Genomic DNA, 23,508 nt, shown 5'->3' on the forward strand with positions numbered 1-23,508 from the left:
AGGGCTTCCATTTTGCAAAATAAGGCTAAAAAGAATCATTTTATTCTAATTTGATTTCCTGGATAATATGGGTTTATCCTTACCTTTTGTTCCTGCCCATGCTGTAAGGTATTAGCAGATGATTCTGATAAAAGCAATTCAAGGTTAAGTGGTGTAGTACATAAAAAGCTGTGCTGTTTTGTAGCCCCCAGATAAATACTGAAGAAATGGAACCAAATCAATAATGACCCTGATAAATTTAATGAGCCTTTCATACCAGGCCCATAAGCAGCAGTGGACAGTAGGTGGAAGGTGCATATGTGTACTATACAGGGAGAGAAACGGCGCCACCTTTTATTACAAGATGGACAATAAGGCACATCTATCAACTCCCAAGCTATCCTAGGAAGCAATCATATCACTGACATGGGAGACTTATGACAAATGCATTTGCAAAGCAGAAAAAACAGGCAAAGTCATCAAGGATGTCAACACTGTATTTCTCAGATCCAGGAGTGAAACACAAGCCAGGAATCCTTAAGGGGATATGTAAGACACATATACCTGTCTGCCATGGCCACAGGTGTTCTGCTGCAAATGATGGATAGTACAGATAATAAGAATAATAAAAAAATTAATTTCAGTAGTCATTAACAATTTCTGTTCCTGCCAAGGAAACCTAGTGCTGAGGGGACTTTTTCTTCCATCAGCGTCACAGCCCAAATCGTGCAAATCTGAGTTGAAACACATGTTAATTGGGAAACACCATTCACTGATGGAAAGAGAAGGAAACATCCTTTCCCAAACCCATATGTGGAACATAAAGAAACAAAAGCCTTCAGATCCTTTCTGGCTTTGAGGCGGAAGTCTTTGCCCTTTGCTTTCTTCAAATCATTCTGCACTCTGAACTTTGCTTTGATGGATCTTGTATTCTAGAGGAACAGATCACAGCTGGACACAATATAGAGTACCAAGGACAATTTTGGAATAAGAAAATTGGAGATATTGACAAACTTGGAAAAATAAAAAAGCAGACCAGTGCAAAACGTGCTTACTAACTATGCCAGTTCTGGCCACTAGTGGTTTAAAGAGAGAGGCTTTCGTGTATATTTTACATTATCCTTCAGCAAAGGGTGTCCGATTGGAAAGGGCTTTTTGCACCACTTAGGGCCCCTCTTCCAGATTGGCTTTGCAGAACTGATGGACCAGCGGGTCAGGTACCTGTCAAAACAACACAAACATGTTTCAGTTGGAGATTGATCACCGAGAAAAGGTTTCAACTGAAGCAGAAGCAGGCACTGTAACCTTTGCCTCCCCACATGCCTATTTATAAAAGGAATAACCATGAGCAGAGCTCTCTTAATTCAGAAGGGACTACTGGAAAGCAATTTTTGTTTGTTTTGGAATTTCTAAGCTCACCTCTGTACTGAACCCACCGGCACCTGCTTGACTTTCAGTCTCACAAAGCAAATCAGGTGTAGTCTCCAGGCTGCTGGCAAGTTGTCCACCTGCAGCTAAACTGGAGTGCCAAATCCCATCATTGCAACTAAGTCCAAGATTAAATGCATTCAACCTCTAGGGGAAGTGTTATTTCAACAGCTGGTCTCAATAAGGTAAACTAATTACAAAGGCTAAATGCTGTGAGAAATAAAGTCTTTAAAAAGGGATTAATTTACTTTTGGGGGATAATTGGTTACTTCTTATGCATGGAATGGATTTCTGGCCTAGTCTTGTATTTTCATATGTCCAAATTTGCTCTAGTGTTCTCTGTACAACAGTATTGTTGCAGCTTGCTGGTGCAGGAAGTCAACACCTACAGTGTAAGAGGTATTAGAATGAAATTATCAACACAACTACAAATCTCTGTGAAGAGTAATGTCTGGCAAATGTCCTCTGTTTTTTACCATTTGAAGTTTTAGACCTGGCTTTGCAAACAGGCAGGGGATTTCAGATCCAGAATCAGTTACTGGAAATCTTACCCTGTGACTGGGTGGCCTGGAGTTTTGTTAGGCTTTAAATCTTTTGCTACCAGTAGAGAGGGGAACAGAGGTCCTTAGAGAAAGAGGAGTCTTTTCAGACAATAAAGATCTAAAGTAAAACCCTAGCATAATCTGCACAAACAATGCTCTAACAAATTAGAATTTGGAACAGACTGATAAACTTTGTCCAGAGATGTTTGCATGCCTCTGTTGAGTAATCCCATGGTCTTAATGTAACCTCAATCAGTCATCCTCTCCCCAAACAGCTTTGTTACCTTTTATTTGCATTGTGCAAATCTGAGATATTAAGAACTTTGGATAGAGACCATGAAATGCATTTGTTTGAAGGCATTTGGGACATTCCTAAGAACTACAAAGAAAGCTTGCTATGCCAGGCAGCTACAGAGTATGTAACAGCCCATCTTCCTAGCCCTTTTATTCCTCAGCACTCCCAAACAGCACAAACTGAAAAATTAATCACATGTGGAGATTCCTGCCTCTGAAATGAAGCCACTTCCAAGATGCTTTGCTTTTGCTTTGAGGAGTTTACCATAGTTAAAACACGTAGAAGCAACGGCAGGAGGGGTCTGGGTGACGACACAGAGCAAGATCCAACTACTTCTCCTATTTGTGCCTTCAATTAGTCCCTTTTGACCTGTAATGCTATGCTCATGCATTAGTGGAATCCCTTACATAACAACTTTGGGACAGGAAGTAGGAGAGAGTCTCCTGTCTCTAATTTCACATGCAAGGAGAGTTCAGAGAGACCAAACGCAGGTCCCTAGTTCAGAATCTGGCAAAGAACCACAGCAAGGCAACTCCTCTGGGAGAAGCTGTGGGGGTATTAGACGGGCACATGGGCTAGGTCCTCCTTTTCATATTCCCCTTGCTGCAGGGGGACAGCTGTAGCACAAGTTTTGGTATTGCAAGACTGCACTTACAGCAAAGGAGGAAAAAAAAATCCCAAACTGTTTTAATGCATCAGTGTGCCAAGTGCAGCTCTGGTCACGTGTCCACACGATTACGGGAAAGTGTTCCCGTGATAATAAATGATCTCACTGGGAGAGAAGTGAATGTGTGAATGTGAGATACACATCAATGCTGTGTGCAGGTTTAGACAGACAGTGGCTTTTTAAGAAATCCCTCTGTTTCTGTGTGGGGGCTGGAAGTGCACACCCCAATTCTGCATAGGAAGGAGGATTTAGTAATGGCCTGATTTTAAAGCTTTTGTTATTTCTCTTTTGAGCAGGTCTAATCCAGCCCTCTGGTCCAGGCTTTTGGCTTCCTTTGGGGACTGCAGGCTGGGGCTTTTCATTGTTAACTGAAACAGACATTTGGACGCTTTCCCTTCCTGAAGCACATTTGGGTTTAGGGCTTTTAATACTTGCTTTGTCCCAAACTCAAACTTGTCCTATTTTGTTTGCTGGCTTTTTTTTTTTTTTTTTTTTACCTTGATTCAGCAGTGCAAAAGCCTGATCCCTGGGAGCAGTCAGTCTACAAAGTTCCTTTTCCTCTCTGACTAACTCCAGTTCCTACTGTCTCACACAGTTTTTTTTTTTTTCCACAGAGTAAAAACAATCCACAAAACTCATATACGAGAGCTTCAAAGGCCAGCACATGGGACTTTTTTGCAAACTCTGCCATCCATGTAAGGTAGCATACCCCCTTTTCTAGCCAAGTCTCCCAACTTTTCATTGTATCCGACAACATGGTTTGTCTTGGGGAGTTTTTATAACCACCTACAAACACACATTGATGGATGGTCTGAGGATTGTCAGGACAGACCCTCCACGTGGATGCCAAATGCAGCTGGTCCGCTGTCTCCTAAACCCGTTAGCTCGGTGTGCAGAGCTCCCACTCTGGGTGCAGGGGGACAGAACTGCCAGTTTTGGGAATGGTGACTCACCTCAGGGCTCTGCTTGCCCCTGAGTACGGTAGAGTCCTGAGCAACAACGAGAATCCCTACACTCCAGCTGCAAAAATAAGTAGTTTGGATGAAGTGTGATGGAAATCCTGGTGGGATTTCCCTGATGGGAAAAGGCAAGATATAAGCAGGATGGAAACAACTGTGGTTAGTCTCCTGCAGTCATTCTAATAGCCTAAAATCTTTGTAGCATGTGGAAGTCTGTTTCCATGGATTTTATTTAGTGGGCAGGAGGGCCCCAAAGTCCTCCCCCTTGGAGGCTACTACTTAACTCCCAGGAGTAGGCACAGGGCTTCCATGTTCTGGGTAAGGGAAATGGGGCAACCGCAGTCCTGCACACAGCCCAAGCAAAGGCCATGTTGGTGCAGTTCAAGGCTGAACTTCTGAACCCTCACTGAACTTTTTCAATATGGCTTTTGTTTGGATTAAGAGCAGAAGGCAGAGGGCTACAGACTGCAGGAAGCACTCGATCAAAGTGCTGGCGAGACTGCCTCTTCCCTGCCACATCCCTTCCCACGACACCTCTTGGCTTTGCTCACCTGCAACCTTTCTGGCTCTTTGCTTTTGAATTCACATGCTATGCACAACACAGTTTCCACGCAGATGAGAGAAACCACATGCTGCTGGAGTAAAATGCTGATAGCAGTGAAACCAGATTCTGCTCCTAGGGATGAGAGGTGTCCACAGAGCCTGAGAACCTTGTAATTCATGAGGAATTCACATGGAACCTGCTTCTTTCCTAACACACAGCAACTCCTCCATCTCAGGTGATGGAGGAGGGATTAACTTGGATATTACCTGTGCCAAGTTATGCTCTTCCAGCAGGAAATTGAAAATGGAGTGGCAACTAAGCACTCAAAATCAAGTACTCCATAATCTTACAGCACCTCTTGCTGACAGAGCTGAGACTCAGGGAACCTGTGAAATCCCCTAGTCCTTTTGGAAAGGGTGCATGCAACAACTTTAGAGTGTTGTGCTTTAATCAATATTTTGGACCTGCCAGAAGAAAATGAGTGCTATATTCACATTAAGAGAGCATCTAGATACTGTCTTGAATTTAGGGACTGTTCTGGATTGAGTGTTAGTCCACATTATCCACGTGACAACCTCCACGGTGAAAAGAAAATCACTGAGTTATTCAGGTTTCCATTACTTTTTAAAGGAAGAAGTTTGACCTACAGCTGAGCTTGGCTGTTTCCCAATTGGTTCTAGTGTGTGGTGTCCTGCACACACAAGACTCTGGACTATGAGAACAGTCTGTCACCCTGCACAGTGCTGGTGAGATCACTGAGAACTCCCTCAGCCTCTTGGGCTAGTGAAAATATTTTGTTGCTGCAGCACTTAACTGGAACATATCAGGCTGGAGCATGAATGGATGCAGAGGTAACAGCAGGAGTTATGAAGGGGAGAATTCAGGCTGAGGATGAGGGGTCAATCCTTGGCAAGACAAATTTGCTTGTGGAACCATCCCTTGGAAAACAGTGAAAACCCAGTACTGCAGAGAAATCTAGGGCATGCAGAAGGGAATGTCCAAAGTTCCTACAATTGAGACAATAAAACCACTTCAGAAAATAGAACGCGAATTATGCTTTTTGGAAAACATCATTCAATAAGCACCAGAAGAGCACCTTCTTGAGAGGAAGAGGAGTTCTGTATGATAAATCCACGCTTCACAACACTAAATCAATGACAGGTCAGCATGCCTGACCCTTGTTAAAACAAGACAGTTTGCTGATAGTTCCATATGGTGGCGTGATACCTTTTAATCCCAGCTAGGTGCTAGCCAGTGCATGCCAGATTTGAAGCAGGCTCACTTTAATCAGGGTGACCATGACATGGGCCAAACATCCTGGCCAAGACAGCCACAAATGCAGCAAATTAATAGCTGAGGAGTGGCTTTTCTGGTGCTTTCGGGTGCTGCATACATTAACACAGCTCCTCAGTCCTTCTTTGTGTACTTCCTTAGCATCTTTGCCCAGGAACCATAGGGTTCCTCCTGTGCAGATGGCCTGTACGTTGCCTCAGGGACAAATCAATTTTTCATCAGGCTGGTTTGTCCCTCTTTCAGCAACAGATGAAGCTGCTCTCAAAACTACTGACACAGCCCCGGAAAAAGCCTGGCCAAAGGGAGACCAACCAGAACTTTGCAAGACTGGAGAGAAATGAAAGGGATTGCTCATCCAAATGAAGTATTCTGCCAGACTTCAGCCAAGCAGGGGTTGCTGCTGTGAGTCCACATGCAGTAAGTGAATGCTGAGATCTGTATTACAGTAGAGGTACTGGGCTTTTGGCTCCCACTCCAAGTTACATTTCCCATGATGAATCGCCTTCAGGCTCAGGTGGTGTGAGTGGAATCAGTCCTGAAGGTTATCTTAGGCTTTCATCTTTGTCCTGGCACTCTAGCAGCTGATGCTGCAGTCTACTGTCAGCAAGACATTCTTCAGCTCAGTGTAACTGTAAGGCAGGCAGTCCCCAGACCGTAGGAATACTCACAGAATTATGTGGGGTAACATCTGGAGCAGACGGTGACTTCTCAGAAGTCCCTCCCTTACAAAAGTGAAAGATTTCTCAATTCAGAGGAAAGAGACAAACAATGGATTGCTTATGGGGTGGGGCAATGAGAGGAATTTCTGGGGAGAAGGGTGAGCACACAAAAGTACAGGTAAGACTGAGAGAAACACTGCCCTTCAGCAGCACAAAGTTTATTGTCCCAGTCTTGACACAGAATACACCTTTACAGTGTTCTATTCTTTTCAACTTGCACTTCCTTATTTTAGAATGGTATAGCAGGAACTGTGTCTTCTGTATGCAAAGCTTTCCTCCATGTGCAATGCAAGTTCTGATGGCAAGAGAATAAGTGCAGATGAGCGACGGAGAGCAGAAGGGAGGCCATGTGTCTGGGAATGGCCTAAATTCTCAGTATATTAGATATTAGTAGCCACCTGTAAGGACTATCTGTCTCAGTTTGCCACTTTGATCCTAGTTTATCTTCCTCTCTGTTTGCTGGCTTGGTGCTTCATGACTACTTTCTTTTGCCTAAGTAGGACCAGTCTCCTGTAGAGCCAAGGAAGTGATGTCTTTTTTTACCTTTGAGAGCACCAGTGCACAGCACTGGGCAAACTGTTGTTCCAGGATCCCTGGCTCCTTCAGAGATCAGGTAAAAGATTCCTCAAGCAGCTGGTGGCAACTCAACAGTTCCAGCATCTACAGCATGGGCACTTCCATCTGCTCCTAACTGGTGAGAGTTATTCTGGAGGGGGAGGAGATGTGTAAAGAGCACATTTCAACACCACACACAGAGTAGACACACCAGTGGAGTGAGAAAAAAGCCATCACTGCAGGAAGAGATGGAAAGTGCAAGGGCTGGATAACCTGATGTTAAGGAATGTACATTACCTGTGTTCCTGTCTTGGAAAAGCTTTAACAAGGGGCCCAAGTGTATTATGAGGCCCCTCAGTTTCTCCCTGTTGGCATTCCCAGGGCTACAGCAGCAGTGCAAAACGGCACTGCTACCTCTCATCTAAGCACAGTGGTAAAGATGGCTAGAGCAGCCAATATAGCAATCTCAAAGAGATGAAACTCAAGGATTTGGAAAATACATCACTTAACTGTGTAATAGCTGCTATTACACTATAGCCTACTACAGCTAGTCCTATAGCCTACCTGCTATAGTAGGCTCTCTGTAGATCCTGCTGATCCCTTCTTCAACTGGTACTTAAAAATCCAGCAGACACAAACACAATGAAGGAACAAGCTAAGTTTGGTGAGCAGCCTGATATTATGCCAAACAAGTTTAGAGGATGACCCAGTCATGTTCTCATGGCATTGAACAAAGCAGCCTGTTCCACTCCAAAGTCCAAGCCCAATTCTGCCCCTGTTCTTCTCTGTCAGCTCACCTGCATTTGGCAGCACCACAGGTTGGGTGCTTCCCAAGTTTACTACAGACTTACAGGAAGCTTTAGAAACAAGTACAGAAGTAATGACAAGGTAAGCTTGGACAAGTCATTTATGTGGGAAACTTTTGATAAGAGCCCTGGCCTCATTCCCAAAATAAGTACTGGTTGTATGACTTCAGCATGTAGGTACCCTTCAGGCTAGAGGAAGGAAGCAATTTGTAACTCCTGCCTTATGTGGTGCCAGCTGCTGCTCTAGAGAGCAATGAGGGAAATAGAGATGGGGGTACACACAGTCAAAACTCTTACAGAACTGCAATGGCAAGATTTCACAAGGCTCCAACACAGAGCTTTCCCCTTCCATCTGGCTGAGAAGAATCATGAGGGACCAGGAGAGCACTCCTGAAGTACACCAGCATTCTATCCTGGTTTTTTGACTTGTTTGTTTAGTTTCAGGCTCACCATCAAAACTTTCAGTTTGATTTCTTGATCCTGTTCTCTGGTCTCCACCCAGACCCCAAAGCCTGCCTATTTCAATGCTGTTCCATATCCTCTGCAACAGCTCTGCTCTTTTTTTCTAAACTCTGCTTCCACCCTGCTTCCTACATTCCCTCACTGGGAAGAGAAAAACAAGGGTGGTGTAGGGAGGGACTAGCAATACAACAGGAAGAGCTTGGATACTAATTTCCAATTTAAATCCCTTATTTAAGAGGTGTAGCACACCTACTTGCATGTAGAATGTATCCGGAGGTATTAATTCCTTGTTCTCACTAGAAGTCTATGGAACACTTTGTAAGAGTCAGGGAATCAGATGTGGAGTCCAGCAAGTTACTGCACTTACCATTTCCAGTCTCGGCCTGCTAAGCAGGGTTGCAGTGTGAATGCTAGCAAGATAATGTGCTCTACCTCACAGCTACAAGATAGACAACAGCTACTAAAGAATCCCCAAGGCTCATAAGACACAGGAAAGAAGTTATCACAGTTGAAGTATCTGATGGCTACATTATGCAGCATGCCAGCATCTAAGGGACATTTCCAAGAACCTCTCTCAAATCTCCACTGCAGAGAGTCAGACCTGAAGTGCAGGAGTCTCCAGCCATCCTCAGCCCTGCACTCCAAGCTCTCCCAGCAATGGACCCATGGCCTCTGGTAACCCCATGGCTTGCTAATGTGAGGTTCATACACCACTCTGGCATCCCCATGGAAAGAGAGTGTGAGGTTATAAACAGGGGATTAGCACCTCCAAGTGCCCAGCACAGAGCAGGAGGCAGCCACAGGCTTTCCCTTCGCCCACTAAAGGCCAGGGGCCATTGAGGCTGGGGAGGGGAAAGAGATCCTGTTGCATAGGAAGGGCAGACAGAGGGTGAATTGCTGACTACAGGAAACAGGGATGGGGCAGAAGGCAACAGGCTTGTGATGGGCCCCTGCTGGCTGCTTGGTCCCCCAGTCACTGCTGTTACTCTGCCTGGGCACCCTCCTGCTGCTGTTGGGGGGTTAAAAAGGCTAAGAGATAAGGCACTGCTCAATCTGGAGAAAAGAAGGTTCAGGCGTGCCTTACCAATGTTCATAGTACCTGAAGGAAGGGTGTAAAGAAGACAGAGGCAGGTGTCAGTGACAGGACAAGAGGAAACAGGCACAAATTGAAATGAGAAATTCTGCTTGAACATAAGAGAACACTGTCTCACTATGAGGGTGGTTCTCTGGAACAAGCTGCCTGGAGAAACTGTGGAAGGTCTATCCTTGGATATACTCAAAACCTGACCGGACATAGCCTTGAGTAACCTGCTCTATGTGACTCTGCTTGAGTCACATAGCTTGGACTAGACAATCTCCAGAGGCCTCTTCCAGCCTCAGCTAATCTGTAGTGCTGTGACTCCATCTCTGTGGTGTCCTCCTGTGACTGTCTTACTGATTGTTAGTGATGAGGAGGCAAGCACGGCTGAGGAAGGGTGGGCAGACCCTAATACGTGTGGCAGTTTTAATCCTGTGTGGATAAATGGTTTGTATGAGATGTGGCTTGTCCTTAAAAGATTGGCTAGAGAATACTGTGACAGATCTTACTTCTCCAAAATGCTATGAGTACTCTTTATAAACCCTGTTGCCTGAGGCATGTTTTACCCCATTTTCTCTTCCAATCTATTCCTGAAAAAAGGAAATGTGGAAAGACAAGACTACTCGCCTGTTGAGCTTGGGTCTCTTGGGAATATGCCCTTCAGGAAGTGGAGGCCTGTGGTTTGGCAACAAACCTGAAACAGAAAAAGAAAGGTGTGAGAATATTTTGCAGCGCCTCCTTGCTTCTACAGCATTCAGAAGTCACATTACAACTCGTAAGCCAGGAAACCCAGATTGCTACTGGGACAGCACAGCAAAAGCTCAAGTACAGTAGAAAAGGTATTTTGTCTTTAGTCACTGCTGAACCTGCACCTCAGCCAAGACAAAGCTGGGAGGTTCTGCTGGGTATAGGAAGGAAATACACACCAAAGACACTGTCACTTCGGCTCACTGCAGAGGATTTTTCAGAGGACATAGGGCACTGGTGTCCAATTAGATTTCATTTCCAGGATGGAAAATCTGACTATTAACATTCTCAGTCCATTTAACTTGGATACAACTCAGGTACCAGTAATAAAGATCAGCACAATATTCTGACTGTGACAACCTGCGTCCCAGTCCCAGGGAAAAGTAAAAAAGCCGTCACACGGCAGATGGTAGAGAGTTGTGTGTTACTAAAGGGGTAGGTAAGCTTACACTAAATCATGTCATTTCAGAAGCAGGTGTTTAATCATTAGTTAACAGAGACTGAGCCACTTTCCAGATCTTTCCGCAATGGTAGTTTCACCTACAGGGATAAATGTCTGCTGCCATGGTAGGAGTCAAGACACACAGTAAGCAGAACAAGTAGTCTCTGCTCCATCACCCTTTCCCAGTATTTGGACAATAATGAGTTTGCAGGGTGACTGGACAATGACATCTCACTGAGCTATACCTACTGGGCGGGAGACCCCTCTCAAGGGGTTCTATAGGTACTCCACAGTAAAGAGTTGTCTCAGGTGGAAGCTAGGTACCTGCACGGTGAGCCATCTGCACACAGACAGCAACCTTCTTGTGCTCCTCCAAACAGAGGCCTGTGATCCTTCGTGGCAGCATCCCTCCATCAGAACGGATAAACTGACTCAGCAGCAAGACATCCTGACGGAGGAAGAGAAGTGCAAACCATCAGTGCTACAGCTACCTTAACTGCTGGTACTCAAGGTGTTGTGCTGACCCTTGTGCTGTGTACAGAATTCAAAACAATTCAAAACAAAACAATGATTCTTTCCTACGCATTTTGTCTGCAGCTTGACAACAAGTGGCTTTTGCTTGCTGTCACTTGCTGCCTGCCAGCTTAGCTCAGTAAGGTCACTCAGATGGCTTGAGTCTTCCCCTGACTTCATTAGTGTAAACACATGATGTCAGCTGCAATCCCTGCTCCTTCACTGTTTCACTACTTGCTCCAAGATTCTGGCTAAGATAATGTGTCCTAGGTACTCAGGCACAGTTACACAAGACCCACAGGTGGACACTGTTTACACAACTTGAAATGCCATCACAGCTGCTATCCTAAAGGTCACAGATATGTTAGACCACTTCTGGTCCCCTCTTTGTTCTCTCAAAGCAGGACTGTTCTCTGCTATCTACTCCTCAAACTTCTATCGAGTTTCCCATAGTGGAACTTCCCTCACGTCTCTCTGGAAGGGTGCAGAGCAGGGCAATGATCCAATATCTTGCACGAGGAAGCTTTTTGTAAGAAAAGAATGTGTGCTGATGAGAAAGGCCTAATAGGATAAATTGCTGCCTTCAGTCCTTCAACTGTGCATGTATCTTAATAAGATGGGGCTGTGACAGCCATGCTGGATGGAAGGAGCACTCAAAGCATGCTGAGGGTTCATCTGTGATTCAAGAACCATTTAGACTACACTGCTGTTGACCTTTCCAATTCCTTCATTCATGGCTAGGCTTTGCAAATGAAGATTTGGGAAGGACTCTACCCACACTTGCTGCAAGCGCGCTGGTGGCTAAAAAGGCCAATGCGAGATAGACAAGTCCGGTTGCAAAAGGCACAGCAGAAGGACTCCTTAGGTGGTTTCGACAAGACACAGTTCTTTCTATGTTGTCTTTTCTCCTCAAGAGTGATCCTGCGTGCTTTCTCAAAAGAAGCAGCAGTGCTACAGATAGTGTGTCTCCAGACCTCCCGATTGGAGGCCAGAGTAGACCAATAATCTAGAAATGTAAAGCATTCTTAATAAAAACAAAATTAAAGGGATCTCTAGGATCAGATAGTATCACAGGGCTGGAATGACAAACATTTAAACACAGCAGCACCAGCTGTTGCACGAGTGTCCCATTAACTGTACACAGTACAACAGCCCAGGATTCAGATATATGCTCTCCATTTCCACACACAGCACCAGTGCAAAGGTACCTCTCAGGCCAATATAAGAAGGCCCCCTTGACATCCTGATGTCAGCATAAGTTGTCCCAAAGGGCCTCTGGAGACTCTCTGCTTGTTTTTTCCCCTTCTGTTGACAGACTTGTTGCTGGTGAGAGTTTACTTCTTCATCGCTGCAGTAAATATGTTCATAGTTGAGGCAGCAGAACCATGCAGAGGCTGCCTGCAGTCTGAGGGGACCTGCCATTGAGCACTCAGACAGAATAAGATTTCAAATGAGGCATGTCAGAACTCTACACCCCCCTGTCTAGGGCAACAGGCAAGAACAAAGAGTACTTGTTGCTTTTCACGTTGGGTGAGCCTGTTCACAGACTCACAGACCTGCTCTCACCCCCCATCTTTGCTCTTTTACAAAGAGCTCCCTGGAGCATTCCTAGCTTCATTTACTGCCCTTGCAAAAGCAAACAATCACAAGTGAATATAAAATGAGTATTCAGAAATCTAGCTAACTAGGAATTATTCATCCACCTCCACAGCACCAGACCACCTCAGCTGTGAAGGGGGCTGCTGGAATTTAGGATGGCCTTCTGGTAATGGCCAATTCTGACAGATGCTGTCATAGAATCATAGAATTGTTTGAGTTGGAAGGGACCTTAAAGATCATCGAGTTCCACCCCCCTGCCATGGGCAGGAACACCTTCCACTACACCAGGCTGGTCCAAGCCCCATGCAACATGGCCTTGAATACTTTGAGGGATGGGGCATCCTCAGCTTCTCTGGGCAACCTATTCCAGTGCCTCACCAACCTCACAGTAAAGAATTTCTTCTTGACTCTAAATCTTCCCTCCTTCAGTTTGAAGCCATTCCACCTTGTCCTATCACTACATGCCCTTGCAAATTGTAGGCTCCCTTCAGGCACTGGAAGGACACAATTAGGTCACCCTTAAGCCTTCTCCTCTCCAGACTGAACAATCCCAATTTTCTCAGCCTTTCCTCACAGGAGAGGTGCTCCATCCTTCTAATCATGCTGGTGTTCCTCCTCTGGACTGACTCAAAAGGTTGATGTCTTTCCTGTGCTAGGGACCCCAGAGCTGGATGCAGTGCTCCAGGTGGTGTCTCACAGGAGAAAGGTAGAGGGGCAGAATCACCTTCCTCCACCTGCTGGCCACACTGCCTTTGATGCAGCCCAGGACAAAATTGGCTTTCTGGGCTGTGCACACACACTGCCAGCTCATGTCCAGCCTCTCATCCACCAGCACCCCTGATTCCCTCTTGGCAGGGCTGTTCTCAATCTGTTCATTCCCCAGCCTGTACTGATACCAGAGGTTGCCCTGACCCAGGCGCAGCACCTTACTCTTATTAAACCTCATGAGTTTCCCATGGCCCCCTTCTTGAGCTTGTCCATGTCCCTCCACATGGCATCCTGTCCTTCAGGTGTGTGAGCTGCACCACTCAGCTTGGTGTCATCTTCAGGCTTGCTGAGGGTGAACTAGATCCCTTTGTCTATGTCATTAATGAAGGTATTAAATAGCACTGGTCCTAGTATGGTCCCCTGAGGGATGCCACTTGACACTGATGTCCATCAGACTCTGAGCAGCTGACTACTACCTTCTGGATGCAACGGTCCAACCAACTCCTTATCCATCTAACAGTCCACCCATCAAATCTATCTCTCTCCAATTTAGAGAGAAGGATGTTGTGGGGGACAGCGTCAAAGGCTTTACAGAAGTCCAGATAAATGAAATCTGTAACCCTTCCCTTGTCCAGTGATGGGAGTCACTCCATCATAGAAAGCCACCAGGTTGATCAGGCAGGACTTGCCCTTGGTGAAGCCCTGCTGGCTGTCTTGAATCACCTCCCTGTCCTCCATGTGCTTTAGCACAACTTATAGGAGGATCTGTTCCATGACCTTCCTAGGCATGGAGGTGAGCCTGACAGGTAGTAGTTCCCAGGGTTCTCCTTTCTATCCTTTTTAAGATGGATATAACATTTCCCTTTTTATAGTCACCTGGGACAATTGTTGCATTACAAGTGTTAGAGACACAATTTAGAGGGGTTTTGTTTGGTTTGGTTTTTGGTTTGTTTTGTCCTTCCCCCCTCCCCTCACTAATACCATCATGACACAGAATTTCCCTCTTCCCTCACCTGGCTTCCTTTCTACTTCTACTTGTTTACAGTGAAATGTGTTCAGGCTGATTTTCAGATCTAGCTCCTTTGAAAACAATGGCGCATTATGAAGGCTCACTGACGTTTAGACCCTGACTTCAGTGTCTCACTGACATCAAATGACTTATCGGGCACCCTACAGAGTGATGCTGTATCCAAAGAACGAGAAAAGCACAGCTGAACAACAAGCAAAAAGCTCCTGGGAGGCTGTCGATGGTTAAAATGGAAGTGGAGTGTCCTCAGCCCAGCTGACACATGGCCTTGCCAAGGAGAACAGTAACCAGGGAACCAGATGGTGCCAGCTGCATTGGTAGAAACTGGATGGAGGCCAGCCAAACAGTCCAAGGTCACTGACTTTCAACCACTCCTGAAATACACTGGATTGGATTCAGGAAACCAGGGCAAAACTTCATTCCCTTTTTTGCTCTTTTTTTAGCCATCTGGTTCTTCAACTGACCAACAGCTCAATTTGCCATTTAGGACATACCACTTCCCTGAATGAAAAACGGATGTTCAGCTCCAAGCGCCTAGAAAGAAAAAAACTTGCTAGACTTTGCTACTAGCCTGCTGCATTACTCTGTGGAGAGGAGGCAAAAAGGAGCTAATGGCAAGTCGAAGGCAGTTCCAGTTTTTGCACTCCTGAAAGCCTAAGTAGGCCACAGGCTCTTGTGAAGGGCATGTGTGTGGTCCAAGTGATTTCTCAATATTACTACCACACCTCATGGAGTCACAGGCTTGTTATCAAGTGTTTCCATGCAAAGGGGAGCGGTGGGAAGCAAAGGGAGATAGTCTTTCCTTTTCTCTCTGTGGGAGAAAAAAAAATCAAGACAATCTGTTCTCTGTTATCATCTCTGACCAACACTGTCACCAACTGACCAACACCCTGGTGTGGCAGTCATTTCTTGACTGAAATCATCTATGTCCCAGCTGCTACAGCTCCAAATCACACTCACGCCATTTGGCTTAAAATGCTGCACACTTGACCGAAGGTTTGTCCATTTCTGAAGATCCCCACAGTTAACAGGCCAGGTGCTCTCCCAAAGTACTAGCACAGATGTATCTTACCACTGGGAGAAAGCACACAGGTACAGCCAACTTCACTGGGCAGCTGTGGAGGGAAGTGAACAAATATGTGGAGCGGTCAAAGAAAAAAATGTCTGGCAAGTTCTCATGGTGCCGTCATGTTCCATGAAAATCACATTTTGTGCTAGTGGACAGCCAAGCCCGTAACCACGGATTTGCTTTAATCACTGGACAGCTTCCATGAGGCGGGACTCAGATTCCCACCCCTGTGATCTGCAGCATTTGATGAAAACAACTTGGATTGAATTAATAATAGGCTAATAGGCAAAGCTTAAAGTTTGGTTTCCTCTAATTGTTGCCAAAGCAAGATGACATATTTACTGCCTACTCAAACTAATGATGTTTGAAGTGGATAAGGGGGGAAATGAAAAACAAGTTTAGCCTTCACTTCTAACAGGACAAACTTGCTAAATGGAATGCTATATACCGCATGTTCTTGTGAATGGATGGCAACCAAAATGCAAGGCATCTCTGCATTTCAGTGTCTGCAGACACTTTGAAAAGCAGGATCCTTGACTGCTTATATGTGATTTATTAAAACCTTAATTTACCATGAGAACAGTTCTGTCTGTGCAGACAAATTACTACTGGGCTGCACTGGACAAGTCCACCAGTCATTATTTCCAGTTATACAAGAGTCTAGTTTTGCCTTTCTCTCTTACTCCTGGGAGCTGTACACCATTCTCCAGGCATTTCAAAACCGGATGGCAGTTTTCAATCCAGTTGCATCCCTATAATGACCAAAATAATTTTTTTATCTCCAATGGATGTGAAAAAAAAATCAACTGAGATCTCAGTTTCACTGGACGGACACACACAGACCACAAACTGTGGGAATTTATATCTTAAGCTCTGTTATCCTGAGCCACAGGAGAGGCTAAGGATTGAACTGGCAAAGACAACTGCAGCCCTCCACACCACAGCTGAGGCAGGTTGGAATCATGACCTGCTACTGCTCACAATGCCTGTTCAGTTGATTAATAACTTTGGAGACACTGGTCCCCCAGTTCTCTGACAGCCAGAGTAACTCATTATGCCACTACTTTAGACTGTGCTAGTTGCACATGACAAAAGGAAAGTCCTGTGAGGTCATATTACTCAGCTCCCTCAGGGGCTAATTCAACACTTCCCTTTTCATAGTGCCTCATTCAGTCCAATTACAAGCGTCTCGAGCAAAAAAGCTCGCACCACTTTCCCTTCTGTGCAACCGACTGATCTCAGTTTATCAATCTCAAAGGAACCACTGTGATCCATGCATTCTGATCTCTTACCAAGCACAGCTTATAGGTTATGCTCTATGAACTAGGCTATATCTTTAACAAAAATAGCTGTTCTCAATTTACAGACATTTAGGACAATTAACCACCAGTGAGTAAACTGTGCCACTGCTTAACAGCCCACACAGTTAAATGCCTGCACTTTAGTATTTAAGCATTTCAAGATTCTGCTGCTCATCACTGCTGCAGCAAAGAAAATAGCAGAGACCACTTTAGTGCAGAAAAGGGAGATTTTTATTCACCTTTACATTTAAAATCCTGAAAATCTGTGATCACTACAAAGCATCAAAAGCATAAGGGACTTACACAAGCAAAAGAAGTGGTCTACTCCAGAACTGAAATTTCTCCTAGTTCTCACCAGCCCCACAGAGGGATGTTTCTAAACATAAGGTAAGAAACTTCTACAGTTACAAAATACTAGTTCACACTGCTCTCTTTAGTTTTTTGTCCACGTTCTCCTCTGCTCTACTGGAGTAGTACTGGATAATATATACACTAGATGCATATCATCCAAAAATTGTATGACAGCTGAGATGGACATGTTCCTAGATTGTCTCTCAGGACCACAATTTCTTAGAAAGGATCATAGCAATGATTCACAAGACTCTGGCTGCAGGATTTCTCCTCACATTTGGTTTTCTCTTGCCTCCATACTGAACAGTAAGAATCAGGATCTAAGAATCAAAGCGAAGTGTGGAAGAAAACTTGTAACCTTAGTTCACTCTACAAACACACGTAAAACTCATGGTTTTCTGTGTTTGTTGGGACCCATTTCTAATCCTGGAATTCAGACTCTACAGCATCACATTGTCTAAAACCGCTTCTTTGGTTCTTGATGGCACGATTATCTCTACATGCAACAGTCTTCTACCACGTACAGCACTAGAAACTGAGTCTATATATTAATTTCCAAGTTTAATCCACTGCCACAGCTCATTTTACCCCTGAACATCAGTTTATAGTTTCTCTTGAGTTGTTAATATGTGGTTCATGGAATGCTTTCTGTAAATCTCTAGTTTAATGATGCTGTTGACTTCTTGCATACAAAAGTCACGTAGCTGCAGTAACCTTAACAAAGTATTTTCCAGTGTGATTGGTTGGTTTTGATTACACCACCATTCAGCAAACATGAAGAAGAAATGAGTTCCAAGAAAATGCTGTGTTCAAACATGGGCGACATAAAATAAACACGATCTTTTTTGTAGTACTTTCCAAACCTTAATGGTATTTGCCATTTAACCTAATTTATTATAATCTGCAAATTCATTGTGTTTTAAGTTTCCCATGTTGCTGAGAAACCAGACCAGAGAACACTAAATACTCTCCTGCCCACAACTAATTTCTCTGTTTAACATTGCACCCAGCCTGAGTCAAAATCACTGACAATACTCAGATCCTAAAGCCTTGATTTCTGCAACACAGGCTTTTAAAGATACTAAACATATTTCATTTACATCTCATATCTGCTGTTTCACCTGTCTGGAGTAATTGCAAGTATTTTGTCTGGCACTTGTTGCTGTACTCATGTTCTTCATAACTCATGAGTCATAATTAGTCCTGTTCAATCCATTATTTGTTTTTACTCCTAGCTGATACCATTTTACTTGGAATTTGCAACATTTTATTTACCAGCTGGTAATCATCAGCATCATTCTCCTTCCTCTTTCAACTACTTATTATTTTGCTTGCTATTTTCAAACCATTTGGTGATTCCTTAGGACTTTTTTTTCATGCTTTAAAAAAATCCTGTGAGTGAAGTAACATATTTGTTAGTAATTCCTTTAAGATCCTTCAAGATCTTGGGGCAACATGCAATCCAGACCTGTTGGTCTGTACCTAATTCAATGTTCAAGTGATTTCTACACCTGTTTTTTCCTGTTGTTTTACATTTTCAACATTGCCGTTACTACACAGATATTAAAACATGATTTTTCTTTTCTGTGTGTGCACTAGGACTACATGCTTAGTCTTTCTGCAACAAATGTGGCTTTCAGTCTCCTTCTCTCATTAATGGAATTTCTTTCTCACAAACATTTCTTTTCCTCCAATGTATTTATATCTCTCTAATCCTATTGACATTAACTTATTCTGAGTTTTTTTAGCTTGCAAGGGGGGAACTTAGTCCCTTTGTAAACTCTGTGTTTGAATGACCTCTTGTAAAGTTACATTCTGCATCTTCTATCTCATGCTTCTTATTAAAGTGTTCTTAACTGTTGTACTTCTGTTTTAAAGTACTACAGGATTTTCTTCCCATAGTCTAGATTTAGTGTTAGTTATCCCCTCATTAGTTAATGAACCTCTCATTAGCATTTCTTGCAAAAAGCTTGAATAAAACCTGTTTTTTCTGTTGCAAGGTACGTAAAAAATGTATGCTCTCCTTTGTACTCATCAACACTTTTAAAGGTTATATGAAACAGTTATTAACTTAGTGGACAATGACCCAAGGAGAAATTGTAGTGCTTGAAGTCATATAATTGATCTAGCCAGGTCTTTTGGCCTCTCTGGAGTTAGAACACGCCTGTATCCATTGACTTAGTGCTGCATTCCAGTTTGATTCTCCTGGAAGTGCAATGCTGAAAGGCAGCTGGGCACAGAAGAAATATATGGCCTTGCCAGAGCAGATGGCCATTTGTATAATTCCAAATCTATTTGATACGAGCTCATCGTTTTTTTCCCCCAGGAACACCATCAGCCAAGGCAAACGATTACTCCATAGAAAGCTCTTGTTACATCCAAGAGAAGCAGAGATGGAGTCAAGTATCTTTACTACACCCAGCAAAAGACGAGAGGGGCAGGTTGTGCAGTACGTAGATCTGAGGGCCATCTGATCTAGCTATGAAGTTGGGGGAATTCCTTCATTAAACTTACCACATAATCGTACTTGTGCTTCAGGTTCCAGCGACAGATGGGACACTGGCCAGAGGGGTTTGGAGGAGTTGGTGCTTCAGCATCCTCTATAATTTTCCCTTCAATCTAGGAAGAAATTTAAAGGATATAGTGATAAGGCATAGCTTAGACCTCTGTGACCTGCACCTGTGACTAAAGGAATACTTTTCATGAAGCCCACAATACGTTGATCAGTTCTGTGCAGATGTAAGGAAAAGAGTATCTGCATTCAACTCACTTTTATATAGGTACACCAAGCACTTTGGTACATCTATGCCACAGACTACGGGGAGAAGAACAAATCCAGAGGGCATAGAAAACCCTTTGGTAAATTCTTGTGTAAAGGTTACTAAACGTAACCTAGCTGACAGTCAGTGTGAAGTTCTCATATTCACCCGAATTCTGTTTATTGCAGTACTCTTTTGAAACAGCATGCCTTGAAGTTGTAGTGATTACAAATCACAAAGAGGGCAAATTCTGAGCAAAAGTTAAATTTAAGAAAGCATTGCTAGGAGATGTCTGTGGAGTTTGTGGTTTTCTTTTTTTCTTTTTTACATACACCAATATTTTATCCAGTTTAATTTGCTGGACAATTCTTTTTTCGAGACTATAAGATGATCTTTTCTACATCACTACAAAGTGGTGATGTCTAACACTCAAGTTTTCTCACAAGTAACATGCAAAGAGATGTAGAAGGTGTGTAAAGGAAGAACTCGACAAATTTGTTTTCTAAAAGTAGATACGTAGGAATATAGGAATATGAAGTCTATCTACATGTGCACTTGTTTTTTTTTTTCTTGAGGACTTACTAATAGAAGCAAGAGCTATCTCAAATTGCAGCCAGAAAAACCAATAAAACTAAGCCTTTTTTCTCCAAAATATTTTGCAAGCTTCCTCTGGTCAAATTAAGATTAAATGCAGATTCTGAGCATCAACTGACAGGCTCAAACAGTGCAAGCACCAGAGAGTTTGAAAAGAAACCCTGGGTGGAATGCAAGGTTACTTTTAAGAAACCATCAGGTTCTGTGCTGGAAAATCTGGGAAAAGAAAAGCAAGACATTTTCTGTAAGCATGCACAGCAAACTGGCATCCAGCTGAACTGGCAGAACTCTTTCATACTCTGGGTTTGTATCTTTCTTGTCTGGTGATGGGAAAATGGAAACATAAGTTATTTGTAGTTCAAGCATCTTGCTATCTCAAAGAGGCAGTATTATCAAATTTTAAGTAAGATTCCTACCTCCCACAAGTAAAACAGTCAGTTTTACAGAAACAAATACCTAACTATGAATATAAAATGTAGGCCAGTATCTAATTTTTTATTAATCAGTAAAGTTAATTTTTGGGAAGCTGGTGTATTTGGTCTTGATTTTTGCCAGTCTGGCTTCAGATTGTACTTTGACTGTAATTTCATGCTGGAAATGAATACAGATTCAGAATGCTATGTCAAGATCACTGTTTCTTGAGATAACTTTCAGTGTACAGGCTTTAGCAATTATTCCCCAATTACTGAGGATTTCAATACTGCTAATTCACTCAGTTGCTATTTTTCTGTTAAACAACTTCAGAGTGCATAAAGAGGATCTACATTCTCAGTATGCTGATGCAATCCAGATTTCTCTGGGATTCATTCATCTGGTTCATGTCAAAGACTTCCTTCAATACTGATAAAAACAAGGACACATAGAAAGATAAGCACAGAAAGATGGATTCAGGAAATACGAACAGAGAATTGGCAGGATAAATGGAGTGACCAATGGATACACTGAGAAACGTGGTTTCTCAATTTACACTGTTTGTTACAAGACTTTCCTCATCCAGGGGCACTGACGGATCCTAGACTGATGCTAGGATATTACTCAGCAAAAAACTCCAAATCTCCAGGAAGAATTAGTTTTATAGAGGGCTCTGCTAATGTAATGCATACCTTTTTTACAACAAACCTCAGTTAATGTTTTGGGACTTTGAGATTATAATTTACATCTCCTTTGTAAAGGGATGTAAATTATATTAGTGCAAAATACATTGTGTGTGTTGTTGGTGTGCACACTACCCCCCTTGTTTTGGTTAGAACAACTTCAGGGCATGCTTGCAAGCTCTTCTCTTCAGGTTTCTGGGCAGAGATTAGTTGCCTGGCATTTCAAGGCAAGAAAAAGATACTCTCTATCACACCTAGTATCACACCTTAAACTTGGGTTTTTTGACAGTCTTAAGAGATCTTGTTAACTGCCATATGTTTTAGATATATAATCTCTAATAGAACAAATAACCTGCTCCATGCAGGTTTCAAACATGACAATGTCCACTAATATAAATAAGACAAAACTTCTGAGAAAATACATTTTTGACAAAAATACTTAAGACTTTCAAAGGCATGAACAACCAGGTTTTGTCTGTTTCATTAGCAAGCAAAAAAAGTCCATCCCATTCTTATTATTTATGTATATAGAGATTAGCATTTAGGTGCACTGTCTTCTAACTATTCCCAAATTATTCTTTCTCCACTCTCCTTATTTATATATTTCAAAATATCTGTGTTACCTGTCTCCAGTCAAGGCACAGATTGCTACTGGCATAAATAATGTGAGCAGAATATTGCAATCTCCTTGACAATTCTTTCAATAAAGTGTAATAGATCAGATGATGTTAATTAGGTAAAATTCGAATTCTACTGCTTTAATCTTTTCCTTCTGTCTTAAAGTGTAGCTGAGAAGATGTTCTTCTTCAGCAGTTACTTCAGAACTTCTGTTCTATTTTCAGGGGCTGTTTTCCTTTAGTATTTAAGGCCTTTCTTTGAAAATACCCCTTTCACCAAATATTTTTTCTTACCATGTGTGTTATAAGATGCAAGCTTTGTATCACCTGCAGTCAATATGGCACACACAGTGGTTACCAAACACAACATCGATCAAAGGCAAGAGATGTGCATGGCACACAGCTGGTACAGAGCCATCCTTCAGTGCCACATCGTGTTGCCAGCCCACGAGGGAATGACAAAGCCACCATGCCCTCTTTTGTGCCTGTACTCGAGACATTGTCGAGTGTCACCAGTTTAAGAAATGAACCCTCTGAAGAACTGTGGTGTTTTGGGTTCTGAATGCCTTCAGCCAGGGCTTCCAGCTTCACCGGGACTGTAGTGAGGGGTTTGGTGCTCACAGGTGGCTCAGAGTGGAGGCACCTGCCACCAGCAGCAGGGTGACAATCCTGACCTTTGGCAGCCAAATCCTCCATTGCTTACCTGCACTCGCAACGCACCCTACAGCCCTTTTTTTCTTAACTTTGCTAGGGGGGAGGGAGAGGGAGGGGGGGTGCGGGCATGGGCACACACGGCCACACACACGACTGGAGGCTGAAGGAAGGAGAAGTGACAGCAAAGGCAGCTACTGAGAAAAAGGGGTACAGGGACTTACTGTGGTCGTGTTGCCTTCAGTCACCTCCACAACTAAAAAAAAAAAAAAAAAAGACAGAAGGACACAGTAAGAGTCATTCAGCCTGAAAGAAGTAGTATTTGGGGACTGGGAGAAGGCGAATTACAGTGACCGCAACCATCTCTCCGCGACCGCGGGGCAGCGGGACAGCGTGGGGCCGCCCCCGGACTCACCCTGTCGGAGGGCCCGGGCCGGCGGGGCGGCCCAGCCGGCCCCCCAGAGCCCGGCGAAGAGCCGCCTCAACCCCCCGCACAGCAGGCTGGACACCGCCATCTTGCCGCCGCCGGCGCTGCCGTCACTCCGCTTCCGCCGGCGGGAGGGCGGTGCTGCCGCCGCCATTTCGGGGCGCGTCCCCCCCGCCTCGGCAGCCGAGGGGCAGAACGGGGCGGGAGGTTCTTCTTCCCCTGCCCAGCGCTTTCCACCTGGGGTTTTCGTTTTCATTAAGTGCCACGTCCATTCTGTCCTTG

General features: G+C 43.8%; 1 protein-coding gene across 1 annotated transcript; it reads right to left on the minus strand.

The window, feature by feature from the left end:
• Positions 1-410: 410 nt before the first annotated feature.
• Positions 411-23,329, minus strand: MRPS18A (mitochondrial ribosomal protein S18A). Its single transcript, XM_017806781.1, has 6 exons — positions 23,215-23,329; positions 23,024-23,055; positions 19,599-19,703; positions 10,841-10,964; positions 9,955-10,021; positions 411-1,200 (listed from the first exon to the last, which is right to left on the minus strand). Exons 1-6 carry the CDS (start codon positions 23,312-23,314, stop codon positions 1,056-1,058), a joined length of 573 nt encoding a protein of 190 aa, XP_017662270.1. The 5' UTR covers positions 23,315-23,329; the 3' UTR covers positions 411-1,055.
• Positions 23,330-23,508: the final 179 nt, after the last annotated feature.

The sequence above is a fragment of the Lepidothrix coronata genome, unplaced genomic scaffold, assembly GCF_001604755.1.
Source record: "Lepidothrix coronata isolate B3197 unplaced genomic scaffold, Lepidothrix_coronata-1.0 Scaffold16, whole genome shotgun sequence".
In the NCBI taxonomy this organism is placed as follows: Eukaryota; Metazoa; Chordata; class Aves; order Passeriformes; family Pipridae; genus Lepidothrix; species Lepidothrix coronata.